General features: G+C 36.1%; 1 protein-coding gene across 5 annotated transcripts in view; it reads right to left on the bottom strand.

Moving 5' to 3' along the window:
* Positions 1-16,648, bottom strand: part of MTBP (MDM2 binding protein) — a 78,412-nt gene that overhangs the window by 32,600 nt on the left and 29,164 nt on the right. For 4 of the 5 annotated variants that reach the window (XM_077764729.1, XM_077764713.1, XM_077764726.1 and 1 more), the window contains exons 12-13: positions 8,534-8,707; positions 7,224-7,331 (exon numbers count right to left, since the gene is read on the bottom strand). In XM_077764729.1, coding sequence (XP_077620855.1) covers positions 7,224-7,331; positions 8,534-8,707 — 282 coding nt within the window. The remainder of the gene's footprint in view (positions 1-7,223; positions 7,332-8,533; positions 8,708-16,648) is intronic. The other variant, XM_077764720.1, reaches the window with a different exon arrangement.

The following is a 16,648-nucleotide window of genomic DNA, read 5'->3' on the forward strand; positions in this document are numbered from 1 at the left end:
CCCAGAGCAGTGGCATTTTTATAGCTGTGGCTGGCACAGCTTAGCTGCCCGTGAAGCAGCATTTATTCGGTACTTATGTCTGCTCTTCCCCCCCACCCCCACCCTGAGCTTCCAATCATACCTGCAGGCAGCTGTCTAGGTAGAGCTGTTAGTATTTCCCTTCCTGCACAAACGGGGGTAATGTTGTGGGGCGGTGGGGTAACTCTTCCTACCCAGAGGAGAAATGCAACAGCTTTAGAGAGCTGACTATTCTTCTGCTCTGGTAATCTTTCTGGTTGGAAGGGTAAGGAAGAGAGGCAAGGATGAAGGGGAGATATGGAGGGAACAGAATTTTAAAGGGCTGCAGAAGGCTCATGGCAAGGAAGCAGGTCTGACGCGGGGTTTTAGCAGAGACAGAAGAAAGTCAAGAAGTGAGTAATACTGCAGGTTGATGTTTGAAATAAGGGTTTTCCAGCCATAACAATACTATTCCAGTATTTTTCCCCCTTGGTTTTCACATGTACAACTTTTTATTGAAACTGATTTGCCTTTGTAACTATATTTTCCTTGAGCTAATATCATTTATACAATTAAAAAATAAATCAGTGGTGAGAGTTCAAGACGACACAATTACCTTGATTTTTACAACTGAAAAAGTAGGTACCTCTTATATAATAGATACTAAGTATTCTAAAATTATTTTTCATTGAATAAAACAGCCTAGTGAATCCAAGATATTTTTAAAATGTTTTAAAGAAAAGAATGATAGTTTTTATTTTATACTATACTTAATTCTAATATCACTTTTTTCCTACATGTAACTAATGAGGCCTCACAATTTGAATAAATTTCTTAAAAATTCTTTATTAATTATTTAAAATAAGTTCATATTAGGTACTAATGAATAAGATTACTAGATGATTAATAAATGTTAAGACTGATACTAAGCTAACATTTAGTAATAGAGGTAAAACCTTAAACTATGACCATTGGAAAAAGTGTTAATTTCCTGAATAAGGAAAAATCCATAAAGCTAACTTCACTCAGTATGTGAAATGTATTATGTATTTTTATTAACAGTCATGGTTAAAGTCTAAGAATCAATGCTCAAGATAACATTAATTTCTCTGTAGTTGCACTTCCTTCTATTTGTAGTCTCTATTCTCCCTTACATATATATACCAAGAAATTTTATAAAAATGTTTAGAGACAAAATTTAAAGTTAGGTAAGATGGCAGAGCAGCACGGAAATTCTGTTTCTCTTGTCCCTGAAAGGCAGCCATGTGATTTTGCATCAAACCATTTTGCACACCTAGAAAACTGATATGAGGATTAACACAACAATCTGCCTTAACTTGAGCCACAGAACTTGGCAGAAATTTACACAAAAAGAAAGAACAGGAGAAATGGCAGCCAGGGACTTAATCAACACAGATAGAAACAAGATGTCTGTACCTGAATTTAGAATCACAATAATAAGAATACTAGCTAGGGTTGAAAAAAAGCATAGAATCCCTTTCTGCAGAGATAAAAGAAGTAAAATCTAGTCAGGACAAAATTAAAAATGATAAAACTGAGATGCAATCTCAAATAGATGCCACATCGGCATGGATGTATGAAGCAGAGCAGCCAATCATGAAAATCAAGAAGACAAACTTATGGAGAATAATGAAGCAGAAAAAAAATAAGTGAGATACTAAGGCAAAAGAGCACATTATAAGAATTAGAGAACTCAGTGACTCATTAAAAAGGAATAACATCTGAATCATAGGGATCCCAGAAGAGAGAAAAAGAGCTAGAAGGCTTACGTGAGCAAATCATAGTGGAAAACTTTCCTAGCCAGGGGAAAGACACAGACATCAAAGTCCAGAAAGCACAGAGAACTCATTCAACAAAAAATGACCATCAGCAAGGCATATAACAGTCAAATTCACAAAATACACAGACAAGAATTATGAAAGCAGCAAGGGAAAAGAGTCCTTAACCTATAAAGGAAGACAGATCAGGTTCACAGCAGACCTATCCACAGAAACTTGACAGGCCAGAAAGGAGTGGCAGGATATAGTCAGCGTGCTCAATCAAAATAATTGCAGCCAAGAATTCTTTATTCAGAAGGCTGTCATTCAAAATAGAAAGAGAGATAAAGAGCTTCCCAGACAAACAAAAACTAAAGGAGTTTATAACCACTAAACCAGCCATGCAAGAAATTTTAAGGGGGACTCTCTGAGGGGAGAAAAGACAAAACAAAACAAAACAAGACCAAAGGATACAAAGTCTAGAAAGGACCAGAGAACATCACCAGAAACTCCAACTCTGTAGGCAACACAATGGCAAGAGGTTCATATTTTTCAGTACTCACTCTAAATGTCAATGAATTAAACACCCCAATCAAAAGACACAGGTAACATGTGGATAAGAAAATAAGATCCATCAATATGCTGTTTACAAGAGACCCATTTTAGACTTAAAGACACCTTCAGATTGAAAGTAAGGGGATAGAGAGCCATCTATCATGCTAATGGCTGCCAAAAGAAAGCCAGAGTAGCCATACTTCTACCAGACAATCTAGATTTTAAAATAAAGATTGTAACAAGTGATGAAGAAGAGGATTATATAGTAATTAAGAGGTCTTAATACCAAGAAGATCTGACAATTGTAAACATTTATGCACCCAGCGTGGAACACCCAAACATATAAATCAACTAATCACAAACATAAAGAAACTCATTGACAAGAATACCATAATAGTAGGGGACTTCATTCCACTTACAGCAATGGACAGATCATCTAAGCAGAAAATCAATAAGGAAACAATGGCATTGAATGACACATTGGACTGGACGGACTTAACAGATATATTCAGAACATTTCATCCTAAAGCAGCAAAATACATTCTTCTCTCATGCACATGTAATATTCTACAGAATAGATCACATACCAGCCCTCAGAATAGATCACATACCAGCCCTCAGCAAGTACAGAAAGATCAAGATCATACCATGCATATTTTCAGACCACAATGCTATAAAACTTGAAATCAACCACAGCAAAAATTTAGAAAGAAAACAAATGCTTGGAGACTAAATAACATCCTACTAAAGAATGAATGAATGGGTTAAGCAAGAAGTTAAAGAGGAAATTAAAAAGTACATGGAAGCCAATGAAAATGATAACACCACAGCCCTAAACCTCTGGGATGCAGCAAAGGTGTCATAAGAGGGAAGTATATAGCAATCCAGGCCTTCCTAAAGAAGGAAGAAAGGTCTCAGATACACAACCTAACCTTACACCTAAAAGGACTGGAAAAAGAACAGCAAATAAAACCCAAAGACAGCAGAAGGCAGGAAATAATAAAGATTAGAGCAGAAATCAATGCTATCAAAGCCAAAAACAAAACAAAACAAAACAAAACAAAACAAAAAACCCCAAAAACAGTAGAACAGGTCAATGAAACCATTGGTTCTTTGAAAGAATTAATAAAACTGACAAACCGCTAGCCAGTCTGATCATAAAGAAAAAAGGATAATATATAAATAAATAAATAAAGTAAGTAAATTAGATCAAAAATGAAAGAGGAGAGATCACAACCAACACTGCAGAAATACAAACAATAATAGGAGAATATTATGAGTAATTATATGCCAATAAATTGGGCAATCTGGAAGAAATGGAGAAATTCCTAGAAACATATAAACTACCAACACTAAAACAGGAATTAACAGAAAATTTGAACAGACCCATAACAAGAAAGAAGTTGAATTAGTAATCAAAAATCTCCTGAGTCCAGGGCCAGATGGCTTTCCAGGGGAATTCTACCAAACATTTAAAGAAGAGTTAACACCTATTCTTTTGAAGCTGTTCCAAAAAACAGAAATGGAAGGAAAACTTCGAAACTCATTCTATGAGGCCAGCATTACCTTGATTCCAAAGCGAGGCAAAGACTCCAATAAAAAGGAGAACTACAGACCAGTTTCCCTGATGAACAAGACGCAAAAATTCTCAACAAGATACTAGCCAACCAGATCCAACATTATATTAAAAGAATTATTTACCACGATCAAGTGGGATTTATACCTGGCATGCAGGGCTGGTTCAGTATCTGCAAATCAATCGATGTGATACATCATATCAATAAAAGAAAGGACAAGAACCACATGATGCAGAGAAAGCATTTGACAAAATACAACATCCTTTCTTGATACAAACCCTTAAGAAAGTAGGGATAGAAGGATCATACCTCAAGATTACAAAAGCCATATAACAAAAGACCACTACTAATATCATCCTCAATGGTGAAACTGAGAACATTCCCCCTAAGGTCAGGAACACAACAGGGATGTCCATTCTTGCCACGGTTATTCAACATAGTACTGAAGTCCTAGCCTCAGCAATCAGACAACACAAAGGAATAAAAGGCATCCAAATTGGCCAGGAGGAAGTCAAACTTTCACTCTTCGTAGATGACATGATATTCTATATGGAAAACCCAAAAGATTCCAACAAAAAAAAAATGCTAGAACTGATCCATGAATTCAGCAAAGCAGCAGGATATAAAATCAATGCACAGAAATCAATTGCATTTCTATGCACCAATAATGAAGCAACAGAAAGAGAAATCAAGGAATGGATCCCACGTACAATTGCACCAAACCATAAAATACCTAGGTATAAACCTAACCAAAGAGGTGAAAAATCTATGCACTGAAAACTATAGAAAGCTTATGAAAGAAATTGAAGAAGACACACACAAAAAAATGGAAAAATGTTCCACGCTCATGGACTGGAAGTACAAATATTGTTAAAACATCGATACTAACCAAAGCAGCCTACATAGTGAATGGAATCCCTATCAAAAGAACATCGGCATTCTTCACAGAGCTAGAACAAACAATACTACAATTTGTATGGAATGAGGAAAGACTCTGAATAGCCAAAGCAATTCTGCAAAAGAAAACCAAAGCTGGAGGCATCACAATCTCAAAAATCAAGATGTATTACAAACCTGTAATCATCATACAGTATGGTACTAGCCCAAAAATAGACACTTAGATCAATGAAACAGAATAGTGAACCCAGAAAGGGACCCACAAACATATGGCCAACTAATCTCTGACAAAGTAGGAAGGAAATCCAGTGGAATAAAGATAGTCTCTTCAGCAAATGGTGCTGGGAAAATTGGATAGTGACATGCAGAAGAATGAACCTGGACCACTTTCTTACACCATACACAAAAGTAAACTGAAAATGGACGAAACGTAAGACAGAAAGCCATCAAAATTCTAGAGGATAAAGCAGGCAAAAACCTCTTTGACCTGGGCCACAGCAAGTTCTTATTCAACATGTCTCCTCTGGAGAGGCAAGGGGAAGAAAACCAAAATGAACTACTGGGACCTCATTAAGATTGAAAGTTTCTACACAGCAAAGGAAACAATTAGCAAAACTAAAAGGCAACTGACAGAATGGGAAAAGATATATGCAAATGACATATCAGACAAAGGGTTAGTATCCAATCTATAAAGAACTTATCAAACTCAACACCCAAAAAATAAATAATCCAGTGAAGAAATGGGCAAAAGACATGAAAAGACACTTTTCAAAAGAAGACATTTGGATGGCTAACAAACACATAAAAAAATGCTCAACATCACTCACCATCAGGGAAATACAAATCAAAACCACAATGAGATACCACCTCACCCCTGTCAGAATGGCTAACTTTAACAACTCAGGCAATGACAGATGTTGGTGAGGATGCAGAGAAAGAGGATCTCTTTTGCACTGCTGGTGGGAAGAGTATGGAGGTTTTTCAAAAAATTAAAAATAGAACTACCCTATGACCCTGCAGGATATCCAAAGGATATCCTTATCCAAAGGATATCCAAAGGGTTTTTTTTGTTTTTTTTTTCTTTTTGGTTTTATTTATTTTTGAGACAGAGAGAGTCAGAGCACGAGTTGGCGAAGGTCAGAGAGAGAGGGAGACACAGAATCTGAAACAGACTGGAGCTGTCAGCACAGAACCCGATACGAGGCTTGAACCCACGAACTGTGAGATCATGACCTAAGCCGAAGTCAGACGTTCAACTGACTGAGCAACCCAGACACCCTGACAGGTGTGCTGTTTTGAAGGGACACACGCACTCCAATGTTAACAGCAGTGCTACTGACAATAGCCAAAGTATGGAAAGAGCCCAAATGTCTATTGACAGATGAATAGATAAAGAAGTTGTGGTTTATATATACAATGAAGTATTACTCGGCAATCAAAACGAATGAAATTTTGCCATTTGCAACTACGTGGGTGGAACTAGAGGGTATTATGCTAAGCGAAAGTAGTCAGAAAAAGGCAAACATCATATAACTTCACTTATATGTGGTACTTAAGATACCATGCAGATGAACATAGGGAAGGGAAGCCAAAATAATATAAAAACAGGGAGGGGGGAAAAAACATAAGAGACTCTTATATATAGACAACAAACTGGGGGTTGCTGGAGGGGTTATGGGTGGGCAGTTGGGAAAAATAGGCAAGGGGCATTAGGGAAGACACTTGCTGGAATGAGCACTGGGTGTTATATGTAGGAGATGAATTACCAGATTCTATTCTTGAAATCATTATTGCACTATATGCTAATTTGAATGAAAAATAAAAATAATGGTCTATACTAATCAAAATTAAAAAAAAGTAGATATCTTTTCCAGTATATAGCTAAAAGGAATGAAATACAAACGTTTCCTAAAGAAATATTTTTATGAATGTTAACCGAGATGTATGAATAAATATGAAGATTCTAAATCTGGTGGGAAAAAAAGTTGCAGACCATTTCTCTTCTGCATCATCCTACCAAGACGAGTTCTACAAACGAGTGTTATACCTAAAAGACAAAGAATGTAAGAAAAGGTGTGAAGCGTGCCTGAGTGGCCCAGTTGGTTAACTCTCGGACTCTTGGTTTCAAGTGTGGTCATGATCTCATGGCTTTGTGGGTTCAAGCCATGCATCAGCCTCTGTGCTGACAGTGTGGAGCGTCTCTCTGTCTCTGTCTGTCTCTGTCTGTCTGTCTGTCTCTCTCTCTCTCTCTCTCTCTCTCTCTCTGTCCCTCCCCAAGTCATGCTGTCTCTGATTCTCTCAGGATAAATAAATTAAATAACTGAAGAAACGAAAGTAAAAAAGTGTGACAATAACAATGCATTATTTCTGAACAAGTCAACATTCTACAGGAGAATGAAATGTACAAACCATTACTTACTCAGACATTCTTTCAAAGCCAAAGCCTGAACATTAGCTAACTGTTTCTCTCTCTGTATAAGTTGCTCGCCAGAAAAATGTGGAAGTGACAAGAAGTCAAAAGGAAAGCCTGAGAAGTAGAAAAAAAGTCAGTATTAAAGATGTTCTATGACAGTAATATACACTTCCCAGGAACGTGTTATTACATAATTTTAAAAAACAAGTCAATTACTCATCTCTCTCTCTTGCTTATTTCAAAATAAAAACAATTAAGATGTAGCAGTGAAGCATACTAAATTATTTTGCATTTTAAACTCTGACCAGACTTTTAAATTGAGGGAATTCCGGAAGCAGAATAGAATTTCTTCCATCATATTTTCTTTTACAGGCTCAGCTACTGATACTCCTCCACAAGCACAGTCGGAATACCACAGCCAGTCTCTAAAGATGCTCCCAGTAAACCACTCCTATTCACCCGCTGCGTAGTCCCTCCACAGTGAAGCCAGGCTAGCCCTATGAAATCAGTAAGGTATTATGATAAAAAGTGACGGTGAATGACTTCTAGGCTAGGTCAAAAAAACCTTGAGGTTCCTTAGAACAACTGCTCTAAGTGAAGCTGGCCACCATGTAAGAAATGAGACTACCCGAGCCTGCAGTGCTGTGAGGAGGCCCATGCAGGCTGTGGGAAAGGGGCATGCGGAGAGAACGTCATTCTAACCCCTTTCATCTGCTCCCGTCACCCTGACCCAGGACCCAAATATGTGGTTGAAGAAGCTGTCTTATACATCAAGCTCCACTAAGTCTTCAAGTGGATGGAGCCCCAGCTCTAAGTGGAACTTCAAAATAGAACCATCCAGCTGTGGCCAGTCAACCCCCAGGTCTACGAAACATAATAATAAATAGGCATTTTTTAGTTAAATTTGGAGTGGTTTGTCATACAGTGATGGATAATCAAAACATAAAACACGAAAAGAAAAAAAAAAAAAAAAAAAAAAAAAAAAAGATGGGCAATAAAACAGAACAAGATGCCTGAGAGGAAGTAAGTGAAAATGAAAGGTAAATTGTAGAAAAATACTATGTGTTTAAAGTGGAAAACACTGAAAATTTCCTATTTGGTACTGAAGGCTGATGTACCAAATTTTACTAGGTATAATGAAAAGGAGCTTAATTTATCTGTGCTCTAATTGTTCAAATATACTACAACATGTTTGAAATAAAAGGTAAATTTAAAGTGAAATGGAGTTTGGGGAAAATAAGTTTATTAAAAACCACATAGGTTAACTACGTATACAAACAAATGTAAAACATTTTCCACCTAAAATCAACACTTACTCAGTTTGGCTTCTTCTGTCCTTGCTTTCATCTTTCCATGAATTAAACGGAGTGCAAATGAGCCATTGATCTGGTTGGCTGAGTGAATCAAGGTGGCTTTACATTTTCCATTGCCGGCACCTTGTAACAGGAGATAAAAGCTGGAGCACTCTCCTTTCACTTCAACATCTGGAACTAAGCAAACACAATTATCTATTCAAGTATGTGAAAATTCAGCATGCAACACTGCAGAATCATACATTTGACCCATAGGATATAATGAATTTCTATGTTATTTGAAAACAAGCCATTATGCAATGCATTTCAGGTAGTACTTGTCCGTTTAACTCAGAAGACTGAAAGCAGAGAATCATAACAAAAATGACACAAAGCACAAATACTGTACTTCAGATTAAAACTCTGTAGCCATTCATTAACTTTTGATATGGCCCATTAGAGTTCAGCAGGATGGTTCTTCTATGACCACACCTGTAGTGTGTCAACTACTATTTCCAGCTTCTGTTTCTTTAAAATGGTGGTGGGGGCAGAAGTGTACAGATACACTTCAGGGTAGCTTTTCAGTCCTTGCAGTGAGCATCCATAATGTATTTTAGAGAGGAAATGGAGAGCATTCATTAATCTGGCCCGCCAGTTATGTGAAGGTCAGTTAAGACAGCTTCTTGTATATTTTAAAAACAAATCAAGTGAGGGTTATAGCGAAGGTCAAAAAAAACCCGTGAAGCCTTTGAGATTAAAAATAGAAGTAGAGTCCTTTTTTGTTGAAGATGGTGAATAGACATAAGAATTTATTTTCACGATCTCCTGAAATTCCACAAAATGAGAATAAAGAGATTTTTTTAATAGCACAAATCTACAAAGACTAATATCTGACAAAAGAGACAACAGCAACTGATTTTGAAAGCAGGAAAGCAGATGAATACTTGGTAACCGACTACTACTGAGGAAGCTGAGAAAAGATAAACAGTGGCGAAAGCTTAGAAGCAACATAATTCATACTGCAAACCCTGACAAGACTCTGGGATGATGGTCCCAGATGGCTGGAGGCAATGTGAAGGTGAAATAGGAAAAGAGATGGAAGTCTGTGAGAAGCAGTTTGGCATTGTGACCACTCCTTTTTCTATCGAGGCACATGATTGTCCTTTCCCAGCCCAAAGGTCTAGTGGTTTACTCCCTGGAGAAAGCAACACCACGTGCCTCTGGCCTGAGAGTTACTGGGCAGAGAGCAGGGTTAAAGTTAGTTACCAGTAGATTAAACAAGTACTTGTATATTGAATATTGAGGCCTTTTACCCTTCATTATCTACATAACTTCTAGGATTTTGGAAGCTAGTTAACAGAATTGAGTTTTCTTTTGGAAATATGGTCAGTCCTAGAGGAAAGACTAAAGAATGCCAGTGTTGGTGTCAGCTAAGGTCTCAGTGAGATCACGCTAAAATGAAGATCACAGTCAACAAGTTAAGCCATGCACCCCAATTTTCCCATTAGTTTCCTGGTACCATCTCTTAAATGTGAGCAGGCAGCCAAATGTCATGGGACCTCAAGGAAAGTTGCTAGTATGAAAACCAGATGTCAAAATAAACAGAAAAAAAGTGACTTGCAGGAAACAAAGAATATGCAGTAAAAAGAAATCACACACTCACACATGTGCACGCTCACACACATAAACCAAACATCCAATCAGATCACCAGAATCTTCAGAAAAGATATTGCATCCATTAAATGACAACAGGAAATTATAAGAACATTAAATAATAAAGAGCTCACAGAAATGAGAAATAAGAAAGCACAGATATATATTTCACCTAAAAGGTTAGAAGAAAAAGTACAGTGAATCTACAGAATGTAGAGTAAAAAGACAAAGAAATGGAAAACAGTAGAGGAAGAGACAGAGAGACAGATAAACAAACCAGGAATAACACCTAAACAGGAGTAACAAAAGTGAGGGGAGGAAAAAAAGAGAGGGAAGGAAATTATCAACAAAATAATTATAAGAACATTTTCCCCAATAAAAACACAAGCTCCCAGGCATGCTGAGAACCCAATATGAGAACAAAAATAGACCCATCAAAGTACAGCATCATAAAAATTCAGAAGACTAAGAACAAGTAGATTCTACAAAATTCCAGAGAAAATATGGGTTTCCTAATTTAAAAAGTCAAGAATGAGAACAGCAATAGAATTCTAAATAACAGCACTAAAAGCTGGAACACAATGGAGCAACATCTTCAAAATTCCAGGAAGATTTTAGAGAATATGCCTCACCAAATTGGGGGGACTAAATAAAGAAACAGGAAGATTACAGGATGCAAGTCACCAAGAAAGAAAAGGGCAAAAGAAATTTCCTTGATGATGAAAAAAATAGTCTTTTAAACCCAAAGCTATGGAACAAATCTACAGAGTAAAACCAACGAATCTGGATTGGACAGGTCATGCAGATCTAGAAGAAATTTCTTACATCTATATGATTGATGGAATACTTAATATGCTTGCGGGTACTGAACTGAATTTCACCACTGGAGGAAGGCTTTGTGATTGGATATAAAAATAGAATCACTGACTCTCGGTAAAATATAATAATACACAGGACTGAAAAATAAGATACATTACACGGCTCAACTGTTAAGAGTGATTATATATTCATAATAATTAGAACAATGAAATTAATTTAAAATTACTGGGAAGATAGGGAAAGGAGAAGAATGTGAGTGTGTGGTAGGCGTGAAGAAATTTAGAGGAATCATACTTCCCTGTTTGTAAAATTACAATAAAGCTCCAGTAAAGAAGACATGGAGGCACTGGTATAAGGACAGACATACAGATTAACAGAACTCAGAGACCAGAAATATACCCTCACATTTACAGTCAAATGATTTTTATTTATTTTTGAGAGAGAGAAAAAAAGCGTGAGCTGGGGAGGGGCTGAGAGAGAGGGAGAGTCCCAAGCAGGCTCTGCGCTGTCAGGGCAAACAAAGCCCCAAGCAGGGTTGGAGCCTATCAACTGTGAGATCATAACCTGAGCCAAAGCTAGACATTTAACCAACTGAGCCACCCAGGCACCCCAACAGTCAAATAAATTTTCAACAAGTTGATGGAGAAGAAAGAGTCTCTTCAACAAATTCTCTTGGAACAAATGAACATCCAATATGCAGAAGAATGAAGTTGAACTCCTACCCATCTACCTCTCAGCATATACAAAAATTAATTCAAAATGGATCATAGATATGCATTTAAGAGCTAAGATTTAAAACTCTTACAATAAAACAAAGGCATAAATCTTCATGACCTTGGATTAGGCGATGGTTTGTTAAAATAAGAGACCCAAAGTACAAGAAACCAAAGAAAAAAAATTAAAAATTGAATTTCACCAAAATTAAGAACTTTTGTGCTCAGAGTACATCATCAAGAGAATGAAGAGCACTACAGACTTGGGGTAATGATGATATGTCAAGGAAGGCTTATCAACGTTAACAAATGCACAATTGGGGTGGAATGTGGTAACAGGGGAAGTTATATGTTCGTAAGGACATGGGCTATATGGAAATTCTGTACTTTCTGCTGAATTTTGCTGAGTATTGAAAACTGCCCTAAAACAATAAAGATTATTAATTTAAAAAAGAAGTATCCGTATAGCATATGGCATGTGAGGAGGATTAAATGTTGAGATGCCATATGGAAAGTGCTTAGATCATCGCCTGACATATACTAATACATATACTAATTATTCAGTATTAGTATTTTACTAATTATTACCAATTAGTAAAAAAAAGGCAATCCACAGAATAGAAGAAAATATTTGTAAATTATATATCTTATAAGGGATTTGTATCTGGAATATATAAATAGCTCCACAGCTCCTACAATAATAAAAAGACAATAACTCGATTAAAACCTGAGTAAAGTATCTGAATAGACATTCCTCCAAAGATATATACAAATGGCCAATAAGCACATACAGACACTCAACACCATTAGCCAACAAGGTCCTATAAATCAAAATCACAAAGAGATACCATTTACCTCCCTTGGATGAATATAAGAAAAAATAGACAATAACAGGTATTCATAAGGATACAGAGAAAATGGATCTCTTATAGAATGTTGGTAGCAATATAAAATGGTACAGCTTCTTTAAAAATTTGGCAACTCTTCTAAAAGTTAAACACATAATTAACATATGACTGAGCAATTCCACTCCCAGGTTTATATCCAAAATAATTTTAAACATATGTGTTCACACAAAAACATGCACACAAATAATCATAGCAGCATTACTGACAATAGTTCAAAAGGGTCAACAGCTAAAGTGTCCATCAACTGACGTGTGAATAAATGATAAGTGATACATCCAAATGGCAGAGGAGTAGTCAGCAATAAAAGGGAATGTATTGGTATGAAGTACAACAAAGATAAACCTTAAAAATATTATATGTGTGTTACACACACACACACAAAGAAAAAGAAACTTCTGAAATTAAAAAAAAATTTAGTTTTATTTATTTATTTTGAGAAAGACAATGAGAGAAAGAGCATGAGCAGGAGAAGGGCAGAGAGAGAAGGACAACGAGAATCCCAAGCAGGCTCCGTGCTGTCAGCATGGAGCAAGACATGGGGCTCCATATGACCATGGAGATCATGACCTGAGCCAAAATCAAGAGTTGGATGTTTAACTGACTGAGCCACCCACATGCCCCAAAACTACTGTAATTTTATTACAACAGTTTATTACACAGATGAACATACTGTGGCTTAAAGTTTAATCTCCCAAACATCCAGGAAGTACAAAAATAAGATTTATGCAATTAGTGTGCACTACAGACATTAACACTGTTTATAAATATCAATTTTAGAAAAGAAATTTATATAAAGATTATTAGAGAAATAAAACACTTGTTGTTACCAGTTTCATCTGAAACTAAGGTTTGCCAAGAGTTATAGTGACTTTTAGTTTATTTATCAACTCAGCACTTTGCCACTTCAAATTATGTGTGTCTCTTCATCCCATGACATCCTTTCCACATTTAGTTTAAATTCCATCACCTTTATTAGCATTGTAGTAATTACAACAATCATTTTCCTCAAAAGAAAAATATTTATTTTGAAAAACTCCCCTGACCATAGTTATGCAGTCATTTAAAAAATGCAGTTCTAGGTTTGGCAGGTGTTAACTGAAGACTTATTAAATAACTTTTATGTAAAGACCACAGAGAGTAACATTTACAATTAGCTTTGTTATTCAATTCCCATAGTTCTTCCTAAAGAAATAAAGGGAAATGATTCCAACAGAAAATTTCTATTTTCATCAGTTATTTTTACACTATTAACTTTGAAGAGATTGATTGGCTTCCATGCCCTCTTTCCACCAAAACAAACATCCATTTTGCATCTATTACACAGGGAAAATGAAAAAGGCAGAAACTACAAGTGCCCTTTAATTGTATCAAATTTTACAGGTAACATAAACACTTTAATGAAGAGGTATATTAATTTCTTTAGCAAACAAAATTCTAATTAAATAAAAATCAAGTCATATTTTGTATCAGTTTCTCAGTAGTTCTTAAAATCCTGTAACACCCCCTCTTTTTAAAACAGTTTAACAATGTAAAATACAAAATTGCATTAAAGAAGAAATAATATTCCATATTATACAATGAAAAATATCTCAGGATGATTAGGGTAGTGAGATATTCTGGTTAAGTAAATCTTCTAACTTAATGACAAGTATTATATATACATATAAACATAAGAAAAAATAAAATAATATATCCAATTATATGATATGCATGCTAAAAATTAAATGAAATCTAGTCTTCAAGAGAAGGCTAAACACTTTCCAACAGTGATATCATTGTTCAAACAATTCTAAAGCCTAAAATAGTGTTTCTCCACCTCCCACACACTTTTTTTGGGGGGTGGGGTGGGACTCATAGCATCTGAAGGACTTTCTCTTCAGCAACAGTGGTTGTCTAGCCTAGGGCTGAAAAGAACACATCTAGGGCAGAAGTTCTTAATACTGGATGTACTTGAAACACTTGGGTGCTTTAAAATTTTTTTTAATGTTTATGTATTTTTTGAGAGAGAGCACAAGCAGGGAATGGGCAGAGAGAGGGAGACACAGAATTCAAAGCAGGCTTCAGGCTCTAACTGACTAAGCCATTGGGTTCTTTTACAAACTACTGGGGGCCTGGCCTGGTTTCCTCCTCAGAAATTTGTATTTAATTGTTCTTAGGTAAGAAAGTTCTTTGACTTTATTCCTTTTTGACTTTCTTTCCTTCCTTCTTTTCTTCTTTCCTTCCTTCCTTCTCTCTCTCACAAAGAGATATATGAGAGGTATAGTTTACACATATTTATATACATATCAGAGTATAAATGGGATTAACTTAAGAATTATACAATTATGCATCCATCACTCGAATCCAGTTTTGGAAAACCTCCATTATCGCTCGGCAGTCAATCTCCCTTCCTATTCCTGGCCTCAGGCAACCACTGATCTGCTTTCTGGTCCTTTAGCTTTTTATAGAAATTCCATATAAATGAAATAATGTACTGAATAGTCTTAAATCTAGCTTTATAAACATACCATATTTAGGTACACCCAAAACTTCTTATGCTTCGATACGTTGAGCAGCATTCCACTGTATGGACAAAACAAACTGTGTTTATCCATTCACTGGCTGATAGATATTTGCATAGTTTCCAGTTCTGAGCTGCTATAAATATGGCTTTTATTAACAGTTCCTTGCAAGTGTTTGTGTGAACATATGTTCTCATTTCTCTTGGATAAATACCTAGGACTGGAAATACTGGGTTGCACAGTTAAGTTTAACTGCCAAACTGTTTTCCAGAGCCTCTATGCCATTTTATACCAACACCACCGGTGTGTGAGACTTAGTTTCTTCATATTCTCATCAACATTTGATAGTCACTGCTTTTTTTTTTTCAAGTTTTTATTTATGTGTACATAGAGAGAGTGGAGGAGAGTGGCTCACAAACTGAGCCATGAGATCATGACCTGAGCTGCAGTCAGACGCTCAACTGACTGAGCCACCCAGTCACCCCTGACAGTCACTGTTTTAAATAACAGCCATTCAATGAGAAACAATGAAATTTGGCCATGTGTAGCAACATGGATGGACCTTGAGGGTGTTATGCTGAGCGAAATAAGTCAGGCACAGAAGGACAAATATCATATGTTTGCACGTATAGGAGGATTAGGAGGAACTTGACGGAGGAACAAGGGGGAGAAGAAGGGTGGAAATGGTGGGGGAAAGGGAGAGAAGCAAACCATGAGAGACTCTTGAATGCTGACAAAAACTGAGGACTGATGGATGTGGGGGGAGGGGGGGATGGGCATGGAGGAGGACACTTGTGGGGATGAGCACTGAGTGTTATGTGGAAACTAATTTGACAATAAACTATTAAATAACAGCCATTCTATTAAGTATATTAAAACACTGTGGTTTTAATTTGCATTTCCCAAAAGACTAATGATGTTGAGCATCTTTCATGTGCTTTATTAGCTATTCATGTATCTTTAATGAAATGTCTATTGAAGTCTCTTATCCACTTATTAATTGGGTTGTCTCCTTACTATTGAGTTGTAAGAATTTTTTTTATATATATTTGTCCAATGTTGAACATGATTGGAAATGTTTTTTCTTAGTAGCCTTAAAATTTTTTTCTAGTGTTCTCAAAAAGTGGCCATTTTTAAATTTGGTGAATTTACATTTGTTTTCCTTTTACAGATCATCTTTTTGGTAGATATATTTTCTTACAGAGGTGTTATAGTTTTAGTGCTTACACTTAGGTATACAATTAAGTATATAATCTATTTTGAATTAATTTTTATATAAATTTTATCATTTTTTATATAAATCTGTATTTCACACATGGATACCCAGCTCTTCCAGCACTGTGGTAAAGAGACTATCTTTTATTGGCATCTTGTCTCTATTTCATTCCACTGATGCATGTATAATCTTAATCCAATACCACACTGTCAGGTAGTGTAAGTTCTCAAAAGTTGTTCTGTCTTTTCAAAATTGTTTTGACCATTCTAGGCACTTTGTAATTCCATATAAATTTAGTATCAGTTCTGTCAATTTCTACGAAAAGTCTT

Source organism: Crocuta crocuta, unplaced genomic scaffold, assembly GCF_008692635.1.
Source record: "Crocuta crocuta isolate KB4526 unplaced genomic scaffold, BGI_CrCroc_1.0 scaffold260, whole genome shotgun sequence".
NCBI lineage: Eukaryota > Metazoa > Chordata > Mammalia > Carnivora > Hyaenidae > Crocuta > Crocuta crocuta.